The 19,264-nt window shown below is 57.7% G+C and overlaps 3 protein-coding genes across 14 annotated transcripts; 1 reads left to right on the plus strand and 2 right to left on the minus strand.

Annotated features, from left to right (window-relative positions):
• Positions 1-745: 745 nt before the first annotated feature.
• HIRIP3 (HIRA interacting protein 3) lies at positions 746-3,475 on the minus strand. The gene is made up of 7 exons (XM_006942178.3): positions 3,339-3,475; positions 3,141-3,261; positions 2,911-3,025; positions 1,667-2,676; positions 1,398-1,566; positions 1,216-1,314; positions 746-1,128 (listed from the first exon to the last, which is right to left on the minus strand). Exons 1-7 carry the CDS (start codon positions 3,401-3,403, stop codon positions 965-967), a joined length of 1,743 nt encoding a protein of 580 aa, XP_006942240.2. The 5' UTR covers positions 3,404-3,475; the 3' UTR covers positions 746-964.
• Positions 3,476-4,046: 571 nt separating this feature from the next.
• INO80E (INO80 complex subunit E) lies at positions 4,047-12,532 on the plus strand. 12 transcript variants are annotated; one of them, XM_019820720.2, is made up of 9 exons: positions 4,047-4,183; positions 4,341-4,411; positions 4,641-4,693; positions 7,320-7,398; positions 7,476-7,611; positions 7,995-8,111; positions 10,049-10,147; positions 11,217-11,309; positions 11,904-12,040. In XM_019820720.2, the coding sequence occupies exons 1-8, from the start codon at positions 4,103-4,105 to the stop codon at positions 11,286-11,288; spliced, it is 708 nt and encodes a 235-aa protein (XP_019676279.1). In that variant the 5' UTR covers positions 4,047-4,102; the 3' UTR covers positions 11,289-11,309; positions 11,904-12,040. The 12 variants fall into 12 exon arrangements, with proteins under 12 accessions (XP_019676279.1, XP_044903885.1, XP_044903887.1 ...); XM_045047950.1 differs by lacking the exon at positions 11,217-11,309 and having other exon boundaries at positions 11,904-12,532; XM_045047952.1 differs by lacking the exon at positions 11,217-11,309 and having other exon boundaries at positions 8,046-8,111; positions 11,904-12,532.
• Positions 12,194-17,741, minus strand: DOC2A (double C2 domain alpha). The gene is made up of 11 exons (XM_006942179.5): positions 17,535-17,741; positions 16,545-16,822; positions 16,108-16,187; positions 15,809-15,883; positions 15,577-15,686; positions 13,924-14,050; positions 13,780-13,839; positions 13,543-13,706; positions 13,354-13,435; positions 13,167-13,263; positions 12,194-13,066 (listed from the first exon to the last, which is right to left on the minus strand). The coding sequence occupies exons 2-11, from the start codon at positions 16,807-16,809 to the stop codon at positions 12,921-12,923; spliced, it is 1,206 nt and encodes a 401-aa protein (XP_006942241.2). The 5' UTR covers positions 16,810-16,822; positions 17,535-17,741; the 3' UTR covers positions 12,194-12,920.
• Positions 17,742-19,264: the final 1,523 nt, after the last annotated feature.

The raw sequence follows: 19,264 nt of genomic DNA on the forward strand, positions 1-19,264 counted from the left end.
ATGCCAGCAAAGTCCTAAAGTGACTTCATTGGCTCAGTCTGTAGCCAGAGGCCTGGGGTACTCCTGACCAGGTCTACACCCTGTACCCACCCCTTAAAGGCTAAAAGAATTGGCTCAGGGACTAAATGGCTGTTTCCAGGGGGAAAAGGAAGACGTATACACCAGCTGTCCCCAAGTTCTATCATTATGTTCCTCACATTCTTCTTAAGGCCAGTTACTCAGACCTTCCTCCCAACTAGGCATTAGGTTATGATAGCTAAAAGCGTGATGATAACGAGGGCCCTGCTGGTCAGGCTGGAGGAAGAAGGGTAGGAGCCACCCTCTTCTCTGATAGAGCCTGGTGGCAGATTGGATGGCAGGGTCTGGAGGCTGGGACTTCCTTTGGAGAACCTGAGGGAAATGAAAGGGAATGGGGTGGGGTAGGGAGGCAATGGCTACTCACCTTCCTGGCCCACGGTATAGGGGTAAGAGAGGGGACCGGTTTTTTGTTTCACTAGTTTTTAAGTTTATTTATTCATTTTGAGAGAAAGAATCTAAAGCAGGCTTTGTTCTGTCAGCACAGAGCCCTACATGGGGCTCAATCCCATGAATCATGAGATCATGACCTGAGCCCAAACCGAGAGTTAGTCACTTAATCTTATTTAAGTAATCTCTACACTTCGAACTCAATGACCCCGAGATCAAGAGTTGCTCCTCCCAACTAAGCCAGGCACCCCCCGAGTGGGGACCAGTTTTGACCAAGCGATTCAAACAACTCCTTTATTGAGTCTTAAAAAATAATCCCTGTAAACACCTTAAACTGAGAACGTGAAGCTGAGAAGTAGGATCCCAACAATTTGTGTCCTTGAAGAAAGTCCTCTGAAGAAAGCGGCTTCTGCTCTGCAGGCACAGATTGGAGCGGGGGGTTGGCGGGCGGCATATCTGCTTTCTGCAAGTGGAAAGCCTCCTGGGGAAGGTGAGGAGCTCAGTTACTCTCCCCATCACTGCTGATGATGCCACGCATATGTGACCAATCTGGGGGTGGGGGGCGGGGCTGTTCATCCTCTGAGCCCAAAGTCCGGCGGTATAGCTCCCCTGGGGGATCTGCTTCTCCTGAAGGGTTCCAGGCTGTGCGTCTCCGTGGCCGACCTAGATTGGGGGGCAGGGAAAGCAGGAGATCAGTTGTCTGAGAAAACCCTAGCCCCACCTCTTGGGGAGTGGGAGGAAATCCCTCACCTGAACCACTGATGATGTTGGTAATGTCCAAGGAGGCTACCTCAGCCGCCTCCTCCCGCTGCTCCTTCAGGGCCCGACACTTCTCTAAGGAAGGATTGCCTGGGGCAGAAGAGGCTCATGATCCTCTCTTCCCCAGCAGCCAAGGCCCTCTCCCACAGCCTCCAGGGCACACCCGGCCTCACCCTTCATGCCCAGGGCTTCCAGCTCTGCCCGGAGGACACTGAGGCGCTCCTTGTGTGAGCGGCAGGGGCCCAGAAGCTTCTTGTAGTTTCGATGGGCACCACAGGCCCGAATGTAGCGCTTTAGCCTCATCACGGCTGGGTGGTCCTCACCACGGCGACCGGAGCCAGCCTGGCAAGGAAAAACAGCAGCTGAAGGCCAAACCTTCAGAGTTTGAGACGAGGTCTCCGTCTTCCCTAAAGGTGGCCTCCCAGCCCATCTTCACCCTCACCTTCCTGCCTTTGGACTGCGGACTGCCATCTGTGGAAGAGGAGGAGGAGCTTCGTGCCCGGCCTTTCCTGGAGCTTTTCTTGGAAGAGCGGTTCCCCCTCTCCCCCTTCGGGCTATCCTCTGCCTCACTGTCACTCACCTCCCTCTCTGAGTCACTCGCCTCACCACTGATACCGCCCGCTTTGGCTGTCTTTCCAGCACCTTCAGCAGTTGGTTTCACCTTTCTCCAACTGTCTTCCCCATCCTCGCTGCTTCCACTCTGCCTTTTCCCACCTTTCTGCGGGGTCCCGTCCTTGCTCTTTCTCTGCACCAGGGGCTCTTCATCTCCCCCGCTGTTATCCCCACTGCCTGCTGCTGCTTTTTCCTCCTCTTCCTCTGTTTCCCCCAAGTCTCCTAGTAGCCTGGCTGCCCTGCTTTTCTGCTCGCAGCTCCTCTCCTCCCAAGCTGACTTTTTCCCTCCACTGCCCCGGGCTCCAGCTTTCCAATCCTTTTCCTCTTTCTCTCTGTTCTCTTTCTTCTTGGCTATGGTGTCTTCCTCCTCACTGTCCTTTGCACTTTCCTGGTGGCTTTCAGCACCTTTCTTTCCCTCCGCCTTCTTTCTTGTCCTCTGGGCAGGTTCCTCCTCACTGTCCTCACTCTCTTCCCTGGCCTGCTTCCTACTGGCCGAGGTTTTGCCCGGTGCCTGCTTATTCTTTGTCACAGGTTTCTTCCCAATCCTGCCTCTGGACTCCTCCTCGTCCCCTTCCTCATCTTCCTCACTGCTCTCTTCCTTTGAGACCTTACTTGTTCTGGCGGAGCCCTCTTCCTCCTCCCCACTGCTCTCCTTCACCTCCCTCTCTAATCCAGTCTTTGCAGCCAGGTCCCTCTGCTGTTCCTCATCACTGCTCTCCTCAACTGCTTTCCTTGAGGCTCGCTTTGGACTCTCCTCCTCTGCTGAACTGACTTCTGCTGCCATCCCATTCTTTGCTGAGAGGCCAAAACAGTCTGGACTGGAGGCTGCAGAGCTGGGCTCTGGAATATGGAGAGAAAAGAAGGTTGGGATGGGTTCCTCCTGTCCCTTCTCCCTCCACTTGGGATTGGTTACCTCTGACAGATGGAGGGAAGGGCAACAGAAAACACAGCTATCAATCGGTCCACCCTATTTCTGGTTCCTGACTCACTGGCCTCGTACCCTCATCTAATGCTTTGGGATATAATGCATGCACGATACTTTTTGAATGAACCAACTATACAAAAGTCACTAACCTGACTCCGAATCGAAACGGAACCTTTTTCTCCCAGGGCCACTGCTGGGGGTGGGAGGCCTCTTAGCCTTCTTGGCAAGATCTGGCCTCTCTTCCCTGGCACCTGCTTCATCCACCTGCGTGGGCGCAAGAGGTCAAAACGTGTAGGAAGGTTGTGTTCCCTACGCCATCCCAGGCCCCTCCTCCTCAGCAACAAACCCCGCCTCCCGCGGCCCAGGCTCGCGCCCACACCTGCACTTTCAGCAGCTCCTTCTCCACCAGCCGCTTTAGTGCTTGCTTCTCGTCGGGTTCCAGGTGGTCGCGGCCCGCGTGAGCCAAGAACCTCCGCCGCACTATGGAGTGCGTGAGCGTGCTGCGGAGACATGTGTCAAGACGGAGTCCCCGTCCCGCCCCTGCCCTTTCCAACCCCAATTCCAGTCTCTAGTGCACCTGAGGTCCGGGCGGCCTCGGAAGAAGCTACGGATGAACTCCTGCATCTCGTTCTCCCGCGCCATTTTGCTCCACCTGGGATTGGTGGCTCCCGCCTTTTTTTCTTCTCGGCCTCCGTCACCGCGTTTGACAGGAGCTTGCGCACTCGGGAGGGTCGTGACGCGGTGAGGGGAGGGACGGTTGGGGGTCGGTGGCGGGTCGCTTGGACCGAGAACTTTGCCAGACAAAACTTGTTTTCCTCGGGTAGTTGGAGGGTCTCGCGGCTCCTTTTCTTAGGACCAATCGTTTTTTCAAGTTCTCGTTAGAAACCGACTGGGCGCCCGCAACCTTTGGGTGTAACGTAATCAACCTGCGACACTGCCTCCTCTCGTGGTCACAGGCCCTAGCTAGGCGACTGTGATTTCGAAAGACAGGTGGAAAAGGATATCCTCGCCTGAAAACTAAGAATCCCTGGAGGCAAGTCTTGCGGCTTCTGATTGCTAAGCACATCTGGAATCAGTAAACGTGCCTCCGTCGTCCGCCATCTTTATGACCTCATCGCGTCGCTGCGACGCCATCTTCAGCGTAGTCCCTGGAAGCAACGTTCCCTAAGAGGGTAGCCCCTGTGGTTAAGATCCCTGGGCGCAGGGTACGCCGGGAGTTGTAGTCCCAGCGGACACAGCCTTGCGGAGTCTCCGGAAGTGGAGGCGTGAGAAGCCGGGCTGAGCAGGCTCCGGGTAGCGGGACGCCCGACTACTGCTGGGGCGCTGCTCCCGGGGCAGGTCATGAACGGGCCGGCGGACGGCGAAGTGGACTACAAGAAGAAGTACCGGAACCTGAAGCGGAAGCTCAAGTTCCTCATCTACGTGAGTGCTGGCGTGAGAGGTTGTGGGGGGTGAGGCCTGGAGTCTGTAGGACCTCAGTTTACCCACGTGTAAAGGGGAGTGGAGTGAGCTGTCCCCAGGTCCCGGGCGTCTTTACGGGTGGCCGTTGGCTCAGCGCCCCACCTTGCCTGTGATACAGGAACACGAGTGCTTCCAGGAGGAACTGAGGAAGGCGCAGAGGAAGTTGCTGAAGGTGTCCCGGGATAAGAGGTGGGACACGGTGGGGGTGGGGGAGTGGGGGGAAGGGGAATGCCTGCGGGTGATATGGCTCCTGTGGATCTACATTCGGACCCTGTCCTTGGAATTAGGCCACAGATGCATGGCGCCTTCCTTGGGGCTGTTGCAAGGATCCAACGGGCCGGCTGGACGGGACAGGGTTCCGGGAGAATGTTACTGAGATGGCAACAAACACTCTTGTTCTCCCCGCCTCTTCCCTTAGTTTCCTCCTAGACCGACTTCTGCAGTACGAGAACGTGGATGAAGATTCTTCTGGTGAGCAAGGTCATGAAAAATTGTTGGAGGACATGGCTCCTGGCACTTCAGCAAGCCTCCTGGGCCCCTCCTTTTAGGCTGCGGAGGCTGGTAAAAACCTCCGGTGGTTCTTAAATCTATCGGTTATCCTTCACTCAAGCATTTATTGCTTTGCACAGGGGATACAGTGGAATTCGCATTCTGGTTGAGGGTGATAGGAAAGCGAAGCAGCTAGGGTCTCAGATGTGAAAGGAATAAAATCAGGGTTGTATGGTAGTGATTGGAGCAGAGCAGGGGTTGATAAGCTTTTTCTGTAAAGGACCAGGTAATAAATAGTTCACGTTTTGCAGAGCTGTTGCAGCTACCCAGTTCTGCTGTGGTGGTGCAAAAGTAGCCAGAGGTGATCTGTAAATAAATGAGCTTGGATGTGTTTCAATAAAACTGTATTTATGGACACTGAAATTTGAATTTCATGTAATTTTCACATGTCATAAATAGCATTTTTTTTAATCCCTGCCCCCAACCATTTGAAAATGTAAAAGCCATTCTTAGTTTGCAGACCGTGTAAAAGCAGGTGACAGGGAGCGTCAACAGTGCTCAAGAAAAGCCTTTTTCAGGAAGTAATATTTGAGCTGAGACCGAGATAAGAAGCAGAAATCAATCTTGGAAAGATAGAAGGGAGAGATTTTTAGGTGGAAGAAATGACAAAGGCAGAGGGAAGAACGGACCAGGCTGTCTGGAGAGCAGCAGGGCTGAAGCATGTAGTGTTTCCAGACTTTGTTTTGAGCGTGGGACTCATTACATCAGACCAGGTCCCCCCGTGCATACTTACTTATAAAACAATTTAATGAAAAAACAACGTTAAGATCATTGTATACAATTTGTTCTGTTGGTGTGTAGACTTTTTTTTCTTTCTTTCTTTCTTTCTTTCTTTTTTTCTTTCTTTCTTTTTTTCTTTCTTTCTTTCTTTCTTTCTTTCTTTCTTTCTTTCTTTCTTTCTTTCTTTCTTTTAAACTTAATGCTGGTTGCAAACCAATCAATTGACTTGATGACCCCACTAATGGATTGAGACCCACAGTTTGAAAAAGTACAAAGGTGGGCGTTTGTGGTCCCGTTCCAGGGTCCGGTCCATGTAACTCATTTGAAATACGGTCACCTCTTCCCCATGGTGCCTTTAAACACTGGTCTGGAGCAGGGGTGGGCAAGCAACAGTCAACGAGGCTGTTTGCTTTTGTAAGTAACGTTTTATTGGAACACACGACGCCCATTTGTTTATGTATGATAAGATGGCAGATGATGCGTGAGATCAGAGAAACAGGCAGGAGCCAGCTCGTGTAGGTCAAGGCAAAACGTTTGGCTTTTTATTGTTTCTCATTGTCTATCTACTCCTTTCCTGAGATCTTCCAGTTAGTTTGCTGTTTGAGGGGGGACTTCGGGACAGGAGCTATGAGAAAACCAGCAAGTTCACGGTCACAGTGGAGTGAATCTGAGGGGTGACAGCCACAGCTGTCAGCCACCACTCCTATCCGGGAAAAGCCCACAGTCTGGTCAGGGAGACACCCACACACGACACATCTTAGCACAGTGTGAGGAAAACCATGACAAGTGAGAGTAGCGAGTTGTGGGAGAGCCCGCAATTAACTGAGCCTGAAGGATTCCAGAAGGATTCTTCCCAGAGAGGTAGCATTTAATCCGCTTCCTAAAGGATCTCTCTGAGCAGGGAAATTGGGAACAGCATATGATCACGGGTCTCGGGTTTTTTTGTTTCTTAAGTTTATTTCGTGTGAGAGGTGGGGAGGGGCGGAGAGAGAACCCCAAGCAGGTTCCACACTGTTAGCGCAGAGCCCAATGTGGGGGCTCGAACTCACAGACTGTGAGATCATGACCCAAGCTGAAGTTGTCTGCCTAACCAACTGAGCCACACAGGTGCCCCTGTCAGTTATTTGGAAATGAACCGTGGGCCTTCGAGGTGAAGTACAGAACCGAGAGATGAATTTCTTTTTGAAAACATAGGTGGGCATGATATGGATAGTACAGTTTGGTTGGGAGACCAGAAAGGTAGGTTGAGACCAGATTAAGAAGCACTCCGAGTGCTTGCAGGCAGTGGGGAACGTCACCAGGAAGGCCGTGATCGACTTTACCTTTAGATCATTCTGGAATTGAAGTACTCAGTGGGTGGAGGGAGAGGTGAGATTGCTTAGAGGTGATTTTGATGGTGGCCCCACCTAATAAAGGCCAGTGGTCTAAAGTGGTCAAGGAGTCAGAGATGTGGGTTCAAGTCCCAGCTCTACACTTTGCTCTCTGAGCCACAGTGGCCTCCTATGGAAAATGGATGTGATGCCCTCAACTTCCTCCTTGGTTGGTTATGAAGACAGGGAGTAACAGTGACCCAGAACACTCTTTCAGAGCCTGGCACACAGTTAAGTGCTTGACAGATGTGTTATGATGGAGTCCAGGCAGGAAGTCCATTGTCAAGGACGTTTCAGGAAGCTGGAGAGGCCGTGGGCCTCCCAGCATAGCATGTATGTGCCATCTGGGGAGTCAGGTTCCCTGGGCCCCTTCCATAGAGTTGAGATTGCACCTCTCTGAGGTAGACTGGAACCCCCCTCCCCCCGCTGCCCCACTGATCAGCCCTCCCCCCTCACAGACTCAGATGCCACTGCATCTTCAGATAACAGCGAGACAGAGGGAACACCCAAGTTGTCGGACACGCCAGCCCCCAAGAGGTGAGAAGAAGCCATCATTCTTCTCTGGGGGTGGAGGGTAGGGGGGGTACCTGGGCTTCCTAGCTGCTTCTGACCAGCCCCCTCCCCTGTCCTTTCTCCAGGAAGAGAAGCCCTCCACTGGGGGGTGTCCCCTCCCCCTCCAGCCTCTCCCTGCCTCCTTCAACAGGGTTTCCCCTTCAGGCCTCGGGGGCCCCCTCCCCATACCTGAGCTCGGTGAGTTGGGGTCAAGGGTGGGAAGTATAAGTGAGATGCCTGGGAAGAAGGTGGGCATCGTTTGGGCAGATGGGCCTCATGAGGGGTGAGGCCGGCCCAGCCCTGGGGGCGTCTGTCTGGGTGTGACCAGCAAGCGTTCCTTGGAGGGGTGTGAGTCGGGGCTGCCCGCTTCTCTCTGGCGTAGGAATGGGGGACAGACGTGACTGAGGAGAGCAGAGCTCAGGACAAAGTCCTGCTGCTGTCCCCTCCCCTTCTGTTCTCAGGAGCCACACTCATCACCATCTCTTGTTTTTCCATTCTTCCTCCTGTTTGCGTTTCTTCCCTTCACCCCCCACCCCATCCACTCCATTTCCCATCTCCATCCCCCTGACTCCTGCCTGCAGCTGGCTTCCCCCCCCTACCCCCCATTCCCTTCCGACTACCTGGCCCTGCAGCTGCCCGAGCCCAGCCCCCTGAGGCCCAAGCGGGAGAAACGGCCCCGCCTGCCCCGGAAACTCAAGGTACCCTGATTGGGGAATGTTAGGGAGGGGCCAGGATGGCAGCAGGACAGCCAGCTGAGGGAGGCTCAAGACAGGGGCTGGGGCCTGTCCAAAAACTTCCAGGGATTGATTTAGGGCTGCTGGGGGCCCAACCCAGGGCCAGACGCCGAGGGCCAGGTCAGAGAAGTGCTGGCCCATAGTCTTGGTGAGGAGAAAAATGAGGGGTAGGACCAGCCTTGTGGGACTCAGAGTGAAGACTCCTGGAGGCCAGTCTCGTTTTTCATAGCTGTTCTGTGATGCCAGGCAGTCCCAGGGGACAGGCAAAGTTGTGGACAGTCAAGTCAAGGCTGCACCAGTTAAAAACCACGTGACTGTGAGCAGGTCTCTCTGACCCTCTAGATCTCCAGTTTTGCGTCTGTAAATGAATGAGTGATGAACAAGGGTTTCTGGAGCACCAACTATGTACCAGGTACTGTCTTAGGTGCTGCAGATGCAGTAGTAAACAAAAGAGACAAGAAATCCCTGTTCTAGCAAGAGCGGGGGAAAATGGACCCGATAAATCGGTGCCAGTGCTAAGACATGGAGCCAGGTGAAGAGCATGGGAAACTCCAGGGTAGATAGGCGCTGATACTTACGGGGGTCTGGTCTGGGACGGTATTCGGTCAGAGGCTTAAAAGAAAGGAGAACCAGCCATGCGGCTCTCTGGGAAAGTGTTCCAGGGAGAACAGGCAGCGCGAAGGCCCCGTGGAGGGTGGGTGTTTGGCTTGTTCAGGGACCAGGAAGGAGGTCGGTGTGGTCGGAGGCAAAGGAGGGGTAGGTGGGGGAGTGAGTAGATCAGAGAACTAACCAAGGGGCAGGATTGTGGAGAGCTTTCCGGGTATCGTAAAGATTTTACTTGTGCTGCGAATAAAGCAGGGAGCCATGGTAGAAGGTCGGGCAGAGGGGAATCTGCTCCAGTTTGTGTGGTTCACTGCTGTGTGGAGAGTGGACTGGGGAGGGGCTGGGTCAGGATGGATGTGGGGAGACCTCCGGGGAGGCTCCTGTGGGGAAGCGGGTAAAGCCGCTGAGAAGTGGCTGCTGGATCGATTTCAAAGATTGAGCCATGGGAAGACCAGCACGGGCTGTGGGAGAGAGCAAAGGCAAGGGCGAGTCCAGGGTGTGGGTCCCGAGCCAGGGAAGAAGTGGGCTAGCCTTTCTCTGGGACCAGGAGATCTGGGAGGAGCCGCTTTGGGAGGGAAAACGAGTTTGGTTGTGGATGCATCAAGATGTTGGCTGGAAATGCCAGCCAGACAACAGAGGAACGTGAGCCTGGGGCTCGTGGGTGCACGTTTTGAAGTCATCAGCGTGGAGGCGGGCGCGATTATTGGGTGAGAACGTGGATGGAGAACAGAAGAGGCCTGTGCACTGAGCCCCAGGAGAGATGGGGCACAGAGGACACAGTGCCCTCCCAGCTCTGAATCCAAGTGGAATTAAGACTGGGCAGGACAGCTTTCAAAGTGGGTAGACTGTAGACACAAGGCCCTGGAGCCAGGAGCAAACTGAAAGGTCGCTTTGTGGCGATTAGGAGTGTGGGTTTTGGAGTTCACATCTCAGCTGTGTCTCTTACTCCTTCGGTGACCTTGGGTCTTGAGCCTGAGAAATGGGTAGATAATGCATGATAATGCTGGCCCTTCGATCTCCTTGGCAGGGATTTTGCTTCTCGTCTGTAGGGCAGGATGGTGGAGAAAGCAGGGGTCAGCGAAGCCTGGATCGGATGGGTAGGGGTGTGGCATGGCGGTTTGAGGCTTTCTAAAGTGCTGGGTCCTGAAGAGCTAAGTTCTGAACATACCAGCACGAGAAGGTTGGTTGAGAGAGGGGCTGGGATCTGTTGCTGTGGTGGAGGAAGGGATAAGTCGGGGAAGGCCTCCAAGAAGAGGTCATATTTGGGCCCAGGGAAAGTGAGATTTGGAAATTTGCAGGCTGAGCAGGAGTGGAAGGAAGACGAGAGACATGGTGAGAATATTGTTTGGGCTGACGCAGGAGTGAGAAGAGAGAAGGACATCGGAAGGAAAGACAGGGTGAGGTGGGGCCGCAGAAGGCCTGGGTATCCAGAGCCAGGATGTCCTGTTAAGGGGTGGGGGTCACTGAACTTTCTGGTGACTTCGTCTGAGGAGACAAGAGACAGGCACAAAGACAGGAACAGGTTAGTTAGGAGCCTGGGCCTCAGTCAGACAGAGTGGGTTTGAGTCCCAGGTCCTCCAGGCACCCACCTAGTGACATTGAGCAAGTCATTTGCCCCTCTGAGCCTCGACTTTCTTCTCTGTTCAGTGGGGTTAGTGTAGGATAAAATGAGTTAAAGAAGAGACAACACATAGCCCAGTGCGTGGTCCCTCGTAAGCTGTGGGTAAACAGGAGTGCTCTCGGTCACACAGAGGCAGCCATTGAGTAAGGCCAAGCAGGTGTGGGCTGTGGGGACGAGGGTGGGGATCCAGTGGTGGCAGCCAGAGGAGGGAGGCTTCCTCGTGGAGCTGGGCCTCCTGTCTATCACTGGTCCCAGCAGACTCTTGTACCTGGAGGCACCGACCAGGAGGTAAAAGCCACCGCCACCCCAAGGACAGCAGCCTGAGGGCTGAAGGTGTGAAAGCAATCCCAGGGACCACCGTAAAGACACATATAAGCGCTTCCTGCCACCCCGACCTGGGGCCAGATGGGACACACTGCCCACTGGGGTCCCAGGAGCCCTGCGCCTTAAAAGTCTCCCTTTGCAAGTCTCAGATTCCTCTTCTGGCCCTTGACCTCCCCTCCCTTCGAGGGTGTTCGGAGTGGTCAGAGACCGTTAATGGAAATCACCTGGCACAGAGCAGGTGCTCAGTTTGTGCCCACGGGCAAAGGGTGAGACCCCCTCCCCCCCCCCCCCCCCGAGCTCTCTGTGGGGAGGACATCCGGCGACGGTGAGGCTGGAGGGTCGGGCAGGACAGAGGCCACTTCTCAGCCTCAGAGGACAAAGCAGGACTTTTGGTAAATAGAAAAAGGCACTCCAGGTGGAGGGACCGGCCTGTTCTCAGGCACGCCTTACCACCTGTCCCAAGGGCAGCGAGGAGCCTTTCCCTTGTGTGGAGGAGTGACGTGCTCAGGTTTGTGTTTTAGAGAGCTCACTCTGGCTGCAGTGTGGAGGAAGAGCTGGCTCTGGGAGAGGCTGAAGGCAGGGAGTCCAGTTAGGAGGCTGGGACCGTAGCCCAGGTGAGCTGTGAGAGGAGGGCCTGGCCTGGGCCAGCGGCTGCGGGTATCCCAAGGAGGGGCCCATCCAAGATATAAGAGGTAGAAACCTCCCGCTGGGGCGGGGGGGGGGGGAGGGCAGAGACCTCAGACACCCTCCACCTAACCAGTGAGTCCCGAAGTAAGAGGGAGGAGAGGAGGCCAGTGCTGGCAAAGTGGGGTCTGGGGTGCCCAGAGGCGGGCGGGCAGGCAGGTACCGGAGGCTGACTCTGACCGGCTGTGAGTGCCGACACAGGGGCAGCCAAGGTGCCTCCCTGGAGAGGGCAGGGCCAGGCCTTCCCCTCCTGGTTTCTGTAAGACCCCTCACCACCACCACCCTCATCACCGCCTCCATCACCACCCCTCACCTCCAGGCACTTGCTGGTTCGAGGCTCAAGGGGCTGAGGTGGGGCAGGCCCCTGATTCCAGCATTGGCCAGCCCGGCTGTGTCCACTACCCCTTGGATGAATCTTTGCCCCCTTCCCCATCCCCCAGAACTGCCTTAGGAGGCACTGCCAGCCCCCTGGATTCCAGTGCCTCCCTGACAAGCCCACCCTGTGTTTCTTCCCCCTGCTGCAGATGGCCGTGGGACCCCCTGACTGCCCTGTGGGAGGGCCGCTGACTTTCCCAGGCCGGGGTTCTGGGGCTGGGGTGGGGGCAGCCCTGGCCCCACTGCCGCCCCCCAAGATGCCTCCCCCCACGATCCTCAGCGCCGTCCCTCGGCAGATGTTCAGCGACGCGGGCAGCGGGGACGATGCCCTGGACGGGGATGATGACCTGGTGATCGACATCCCGGAGTGACCCCCCCACCCCCACCCCCGGCCAAGCCCTTGCCCCGTGCCCGATGCCAGCACACAAGAGCCCCCAGCTTCCGCAGAGACGTTTATTGACGCCCAGTTGCCATGCTGCGGCCACTGACACAATCAGAAAAGGCGTAAACATGCACGAACGTCCCCTGGAAGGTGGGTCCCCACTGGGGAGGGCACAGGCCCTGCCCTCACATCCCAGCCCCATCCAGGGGACAGTTATTTAAATGAGTGGCCAGGAGCACTGCCACCTCTCCGAGAGGCAGAGACCCTGCGGTGGCCCCCCACTTAAAAGGGCAGCTGTACAGGGCTAGGTTGGTTGGTTGGTTGGTTGGTTGGTTTGGTTGGTTGGTTGGTTGGTTGGTTTTTAACGAAGATTCTGTATTAAAGGAGTGGCTCTTTTTTGTTTTTCGTCCTCTTTTTTGGAAACATTCTCCTCCTCCAAACCCCCCCCAATCCGACCTCCTCCCTGCGGGCCGAGGGGGACGGGGCAGCCTGGAGAGGCAGGAGAGAGGAGCGCAGCCCCCTGCAGGTGTGCACAGGATGGGTGTTTGCATATTTGCGTAGTAGCGAGTCAGGCAGGAGGAAGTTTGCATATGTGAATATAGATCTCCACGGTCCCTCACGAGAAGACAGACCCACGGTCACGCAGACTCTCACAAAATAAGACAGGTAGTGGGGGGCGGGGCTTCCACCCCGTGTAAACGTGCAACACACTCGTGCGAAGGTTGGGTACTGGACCTGGCCCCGGGGGAGGGGGGGGCCCTGTGCTGGGCAGGTGTGGTCCCGCTCAGGCCGAGGGCAGAGCCCCGGCCGCAGGGGGCAGCTCGCTGGTGAGGGTGTGCCAGCGTTCCAGGGCTGCGTCCGGCTGCTGCAGACAGTCACGCCAGTGCTTCCGGGCCTCTCCTCGAGCCCCAGGCCCCAGGGACACGCCACCTGGGAAGCAGGGAGAGGCAGGCAAAAGCAGGGCCCATCTCACTGCGGGTCTGCGCCCCCCCACCCCCATCAGCGCCACCCGGTAGGCTTCCCTCCTCACCGATGAAGTCGTTGGATTTGCCGATGTCATAGTCCCAGACTGTGACTTCCAGAGTCTTGGTGGCCAGAGCAGAGAGCTCCATCTCGTAGAAGAAGTCCTGGGACAGAGCAGGCCACATCTTCCCTGAGGCCCTGGCCCCTGTCCCGAGCCCCAGCCCCCCTTGATTTCTGAGCCCTGCCCCACTTACCTCGTTAAATTCTGGATTGAGAGTCTTCTTCTTCACACACGTTTTATGCTTGGATTTTTTATCCACGTCAGGCCTCAGGTACCTGCCGAGGAGGGGGTGGTGGAGGAGTGGGAAGGTCAGGGGCAGGTGAGGCCCCGGGGGAGGATGGGGCAGAGGTCAGGCTCCCTGGGGAGGGAGGGGTGGGCTCACGTCTTGACGTAGGGGTCGGAGTAGCCATTGACGTCCATGGCGGCCAAGTGGGCGCAGCGCACGATGCCCACCAGCAGCCCCTGGCGCCGAGAGCTGTAGCTGAGACTCAGCAGGATGCGCCCACGCTCTTCCAGCAGCCCGGGGCCCTGCTCTGCCTGTTCCAGCTGTGGGGCAGACGCAGGGGTCAGCCTGCATCCTCACCACCCCCCACCCAGGTGTCCCTGTGAGGTGCCTCACCTCCTTCAGGTAACAGGAGATGCCCCTCAGCGCTGCTGACATGGAGGAGGGTGAAGCCAGCTGAGGGGGCAGAGAGAAGGTTCTGGAAACCGGCCTCCCCAGGGCCCGCTCCCCCCACCCAGCACCCCACAGCCCCACACAGACCGGGACCTGGCGCTCAAGGCAGATGTTAAAATGTTTCTTCTGTGAAGGCTTGAGGCGGCGGAGGGGTACTCTGATCTCCCCAATGAATTCATTGTGGCTCAGCTTGTCCTCGTCACAGACGGAGATCCTGGCAGGGAACTGCAGGGTCAGGGCCCCCTGGCGTACCTGAACCTGCTCCAGTGTGGGGAGAAGGGTCCTCCGACCAAACTCTGAGCACCTGAAGCCAGTGCTAGCTGTACCCTAAATACTCTGCGCCTCGCCTGTCTCACGGGCCGTGTGGTGAGCAGCAGGCCCGGAGCTTGAGAAGGGTGCTTTGATTTGCCCTGTTCCTCCACCCCTCCCTTACCAGCTGCCCAGGCCATCCCCGGTCCATCAGGACCTGCGCCGCCAGTGTAGGAAGCCCTCCCAGATCTTGAGGCCCACTACCCTCCACTCACTCCACTCAAGAGCCTGGGGACAGGATCCAACTGAATGTGCCCAGGGCATGCACTGGTGGATGTGGGTCACAGATTCAGTATGTGAGGGCTAGAAGGGCCTTGAGCAGCCTTGCGCAGCGGGACAAGGATCCCACACCTCCTCTGACGCTCCTGTCCTTTTCTGCATGGAGCCAGGGAACCATGCAGGATACCTGGGAGGGATACGGGAGCCCAGCCATGAAGCAATGGTTGCTTTTAGTTCCATGTGTCCCCTTCTGCAGCTCCCTGCACTTTCTTTTGTCCTGATGCTCTTGAGGAGCTATGTCACGTAGGGATATTTATACCCCAGCTCTGCCACTTGCTGGCCACCTATGTGACCTTGGACAAGTCACTTAAGCTCCCTCTACCTCAATTCCCACCTCTAAATGGAGATAATGAGTACCTACCTCCCAGAACTATTGGGATCAAGGGAAATAAATGTAAAGACGCATAGCCCAGGGCTGGGAGCACTAGTGAGCACTCAGTTATTGGGCCTAATTCTCTCCCATCTGAAAGATGGGCCAGCCTTCCTGGAGTCAGGTCTGTCCTTCCCTCCAGTCTGCCTCACAGCCAACATCAGGGCGATCTCCAAAACACAACCCTGACTGTGCGCCTGCCCCAGTACAAACCTTCCCCTGGTTTCCCAATTTGCCAAGAGCGCCGATAAAGGTCTCCCAAGCCTGGGTTTTGCTGCCCTTCACTCAGGTCAGGGACTACACCCCCACAGCTCCCTCTCCTGGGGTGATGGAGCAGGTTTCCTGTCCTGATGGATGTTAGGGAGACACAGGCAACAGCATGGTTGCTACACCGGTCTGACTTGTCAGGGGCTCTGAGGAGGGGTCTCGGTGACCAGAGAAAGCTTCCAGGAAGAGGCACAGCCTAAATTTTGAGTGGGATTTAGTCTGGCCAAGAGAGAGGAAGTGGGGAGCACTTTCCATGGAAGAGACACAACAGGCAAAGGTCAGGAGCATAGAACCTGACCACTCCGAAGACAGCAGTCCTCTGTTGGAGCAGCAGTAGGAGGAGATATTTGGGGAACAAGAATGCCAGGGAAACCTCTGGCCTACTGCCGAAGGGGATGGGGAGCCCGTGATTGTTCTTGAGCATCTGAGAGGCACTTAATGGGAGGCAGATCAACCAAAGAAGGTGCCAATGACAGCTGTCCCAGAGGACAGCTGAGATGGAATGGAGCGCTCACCTGAGCACCTTGTGGGTGATGTCATCATCCGTGATCCCACTGTACGTCAGATCTTCATTCCACACGGGATTCAGCGTGTTCCTCTGAGTCTTAGTTTTTAGCTTATTGGCCTGAGGTGTGGGGGCAAACGTTCTCAGGACATGTCCCCCTGACCCGTGGAGGCTGAAGATAGGGGAAGGTTGGGGGCAGACCCACAGGCCGGGTCAGGCTAGGGGAGGAAGGAGGACGTTACCTTGCAGGCTCCAGGCAGCAGGTGCAGCTTGACGTAGGGGTCGGCCAGGCCATTGAAATCCATGGGCTTGAGGCCCTGCAGGGGAGCGGAGGGAAGAGGGCTGTAGGCTCCCAGCCCTCCCTCTCTCCCTCCCTCCCTCCCTCTGCAGAGTGGTTGTGGAGAGTCAAGAAGAAGGGTGCTGGGGGATAGGGGGAGGGGGAAGGAGAAGGGGTCCAGCCCAGGGAAGGAAAGGTGGAAAGTCACCCCTCCCAGGGTGCGAGGCAAACAGGGCCAGGGCTTGGGGGGCGGAGAGAACCCACCTTGGCCCTGAGGATACTACAGTGCAGAGTGCAGGAGGCCTGGTCGTAGAGAAGGTCAAACTCCAGCATGCCCAGGGCGGCTGCAGAAGAGGGAAGAGTCAGTGTGTGAAGACAGGTGTGTGAGACCGGTGGGCAGACGGGCTGTTGTGCTGGCGATGAAGGTGTGTGCCCGGCTGTGTCTGTCAGCCTGCGAGTGTGTGCGCGCATCTGGGTCCCTGGCTGGGCCGTGACTGGGGCTGTGTGGGTGGTTGAGTGTCTCAGCAGAAATATTGAATATTGAGCCTTGCTGAAACTGTAGCCTCCACACTGACTGCAGCCGTGGTGGGCCCGCCTCCCCCAACGCGCCCAGCAGGGCCCCAGCCCCTTTCCACAGCCCTGAGGCGGTCCCCCCCCCCACCCCCCGTTAGCCCCAGGGCCCTTCAAGCCCCCAGACTCACTGGTATCATCCGAGTCGTAGCTGTCCACCTCGGCTCCCTCCTCGGGCGTGGTGGCTCCAAGGAGGGCTGCAGGGGGGGCCAGGGCCAGGGGGGCCAGACGAGCAGGGGCCTCCCTGAAATCCCTGCCCCCGCCTTCGGGTCCTGGTCCCCGGCGGGGGAAGTAGTCAGAGATCTGCCGGATGGGCCGGATGGGCCCGGGGCACACGTTGATGGCCATGTGCTCCTGGATGTTGATGGTCATGCGGTCGCCCCTGCGGCCCCTCATGCAGCACCCTTGGCTGCGGGAGGGAGGTCCACAAGAGCATGAGCCCAAGACGACTCCTCATACCTGCTGTCTGCTGGCTGAGGGCCAGGCGGCAACCTCCCCAGTTGGTGGGGCCCTCACCGGCCTCCCTTCCCAGGTGTCCAGGGAGAGGGTGGCCTGTGCCATCTGGTGGGTAGGCAGAAGGCCTGGACCCTCCAGACCCCAAGCTTTGCTCCTCAGGGGCTGGCCTGCCAGCCCTCCCCCCCACCCCATAAGTCCTGGCGCCACCTCAACCATGCCCACATGCCTTTGGATTGTCCCTATGTCATCTTCCCAGCTCCTGCCCCTCCTCCTGGTCGGCCGTCTGCCCCCCCCACCCCACCCCTGGGCTCTGCCTGCTGGGAAGTAGCCCCACAGGCCCCCTCCTCTATCTCTCTTAAGCTCTGTCCATCCCTCTGCACCAGGCGCTCCTCTGGACCGGGTGTCACCTTCCCTCTAGGCTTTCATTGCCCACTGCCCCTTCATTCAGCCCCAGGACCTGCCTGCCTGCCTGCTTGGTACCACCCCCCCCCAACCCTGCAGCCCAACCCCGGGACCCCTGCCTCCGATGCCTCCTCCTGAGACTGGCTCTCCAAAGAGGAGCCAGAAATTGCAGCCTCCGGGGAGCTAAACACCCCGTCGGCACAGAAGCTAACACACACGCTCGCTGTCACCCTCACGCCCCCCGGCGGCCCAGCCCTCTGCACCTGTGTCTCTGCCTCCAACAGGTGCCCAAGCACTGGGGGGATGGCGGGTACAGGCTGGGCGGTGGCAGCCGGCGATTCCCGGGGCGGCCAGCGAGAAGAGCGCGGAGTCCGGTGGTGAGAGCCGAGAGGGAGGGAGGGAGAGCAGGAGAAAGTGCGAGGAGGAGGGGGTGAGCGAGGTGGAGGCGAGGAAGCAGCCGGCGCAGGCGGCGGGGGGCGGGGAGGGGCGGCCGGAGGCTGGGGAGGGGGCGGGACTCTCCCGCCGGCGTCCGCCGGGCACACTTAGGGGAGCACGCGAGTGCACACACACACACACACACACACACACACACACACGGGCACTCCCGCGCACACGCCTGCGCCCACGTGTGCACGCTCGCACACATGCACAAACCCACCCGGGAGAACTTCGCATGCACACACTCGGAAACACACGGGCTCCCTGCGCCACCGGGAACCGGCAGCGAGAATTGCCCGGTGTTCCCCAACTCCCCGGGGACCCGGGCCTCCGCCCCCGCCCCCGCGCCGGGCCCGCGGCCCTCTCTGCCCTGTGGTCTCCTCGTTTCCAGGCCGGGTCTGCGGGGCCCGACCACCCGCCTGGTTGCCATGGCGACACCCGCTCCTCCTCCCCCTTCCCCCCCCCCCCAGTAGCTTCACGCCCCTCCCCCACGGAGAGCGTGTCGGGGAGGGAGTAGGTAATCAGCCCCCCCCCAATCCCCAGACCCGTAGGGGCGGGGCTTAGAGTTCCGCAGTGACCCAGGGGTGGGCAGGGGGAGGGGATCTGATCCGCCCGCGGTCGCTGGCCTGGGATCTGGGGGTCCCCGAGCCAGGCTTGGGGAGCCTCACCGTCTGAGGGAGGAAACAGGTCCGAGCCTCTTCTCTGTGGCCGTTCAGGCGTCTCTCCTTGTGGCCCACCCTAGCCTCTGAGGGCCGGGGTCCCCTTCTCAGGGATGGCATCTCCCTTGGGGATCCACCCTCCCTCACCCCACCCCCTGCCATCTCCGATTCTGTCCATCAGGCGGGAAGGGCCGTCCGGCTTCGCTCTGAATGCCCCTGAGCCTTGCAGTTCAGCTCCACACCAGCCTGCCATTTCCCACCTGAACCCTGCCATCTGCCTGTCAAACTCCAGCCTGAGATCTTTGCTCTTCTTTGCCCTGAACTCGCCATCCCCCACCCCACCCCCGCCATCCCTGCCCAAGACTGAGTCCTCAGAGTTCTCACAGTGGCCGTCAAGGCCATCCAGCCCAAGACCCTGGCTTCTCCCATCTTGTCACCTCCATGACCTTTGGCTGGCTGGCAGGAATGTTCTTGCAGTTCCTAGAACACACCTGGATCCCTGAGGTCTCTCGACCTTTGCTCACAGGACCTCCACTGCCTGCAAGACCTTCCCTTCCTTCAGGGGTCACCCTGGGTCACCTCTTCCTTGGAGCCTTTCTGGAGCATCCCCACCGCACCCCCTAGCTCCCAATGTGCTATCTTAGACTCAGTTCTCACCACCCTGGTTTGTCATGTCTCCCCCACCCCCCACCAGGGAATGCCATGGAGGCCGCCCCAAGCAGGCCTAGCACTAAATTGGCCTCCCTAAGTATTGTGATTTTAAAGTAAGAGAAACGTGGCTGCACAGTCATGTGAATATACTCAACAGTACTCAACCGTATGCCTGCAAATGCTTAAGACGGAAATATTGTTGGGGTGCCTGGCTGGCTCAGTTGGTAGGTCATCCAACTCTTGAT

This window comes from Felis catus, chromosome E3, assembly GCF_018350175.1.
Source record: "Felis catus isolate Fca126 chromosome E3, F.catus_Fca126_mat1.0, whole genome shotgun sequence".
Lineage (NCBI taxonomy): Eukaryota > Metazoa > Chordata > Mammalia > Carnivora > Felidae > Felis > Felis catus.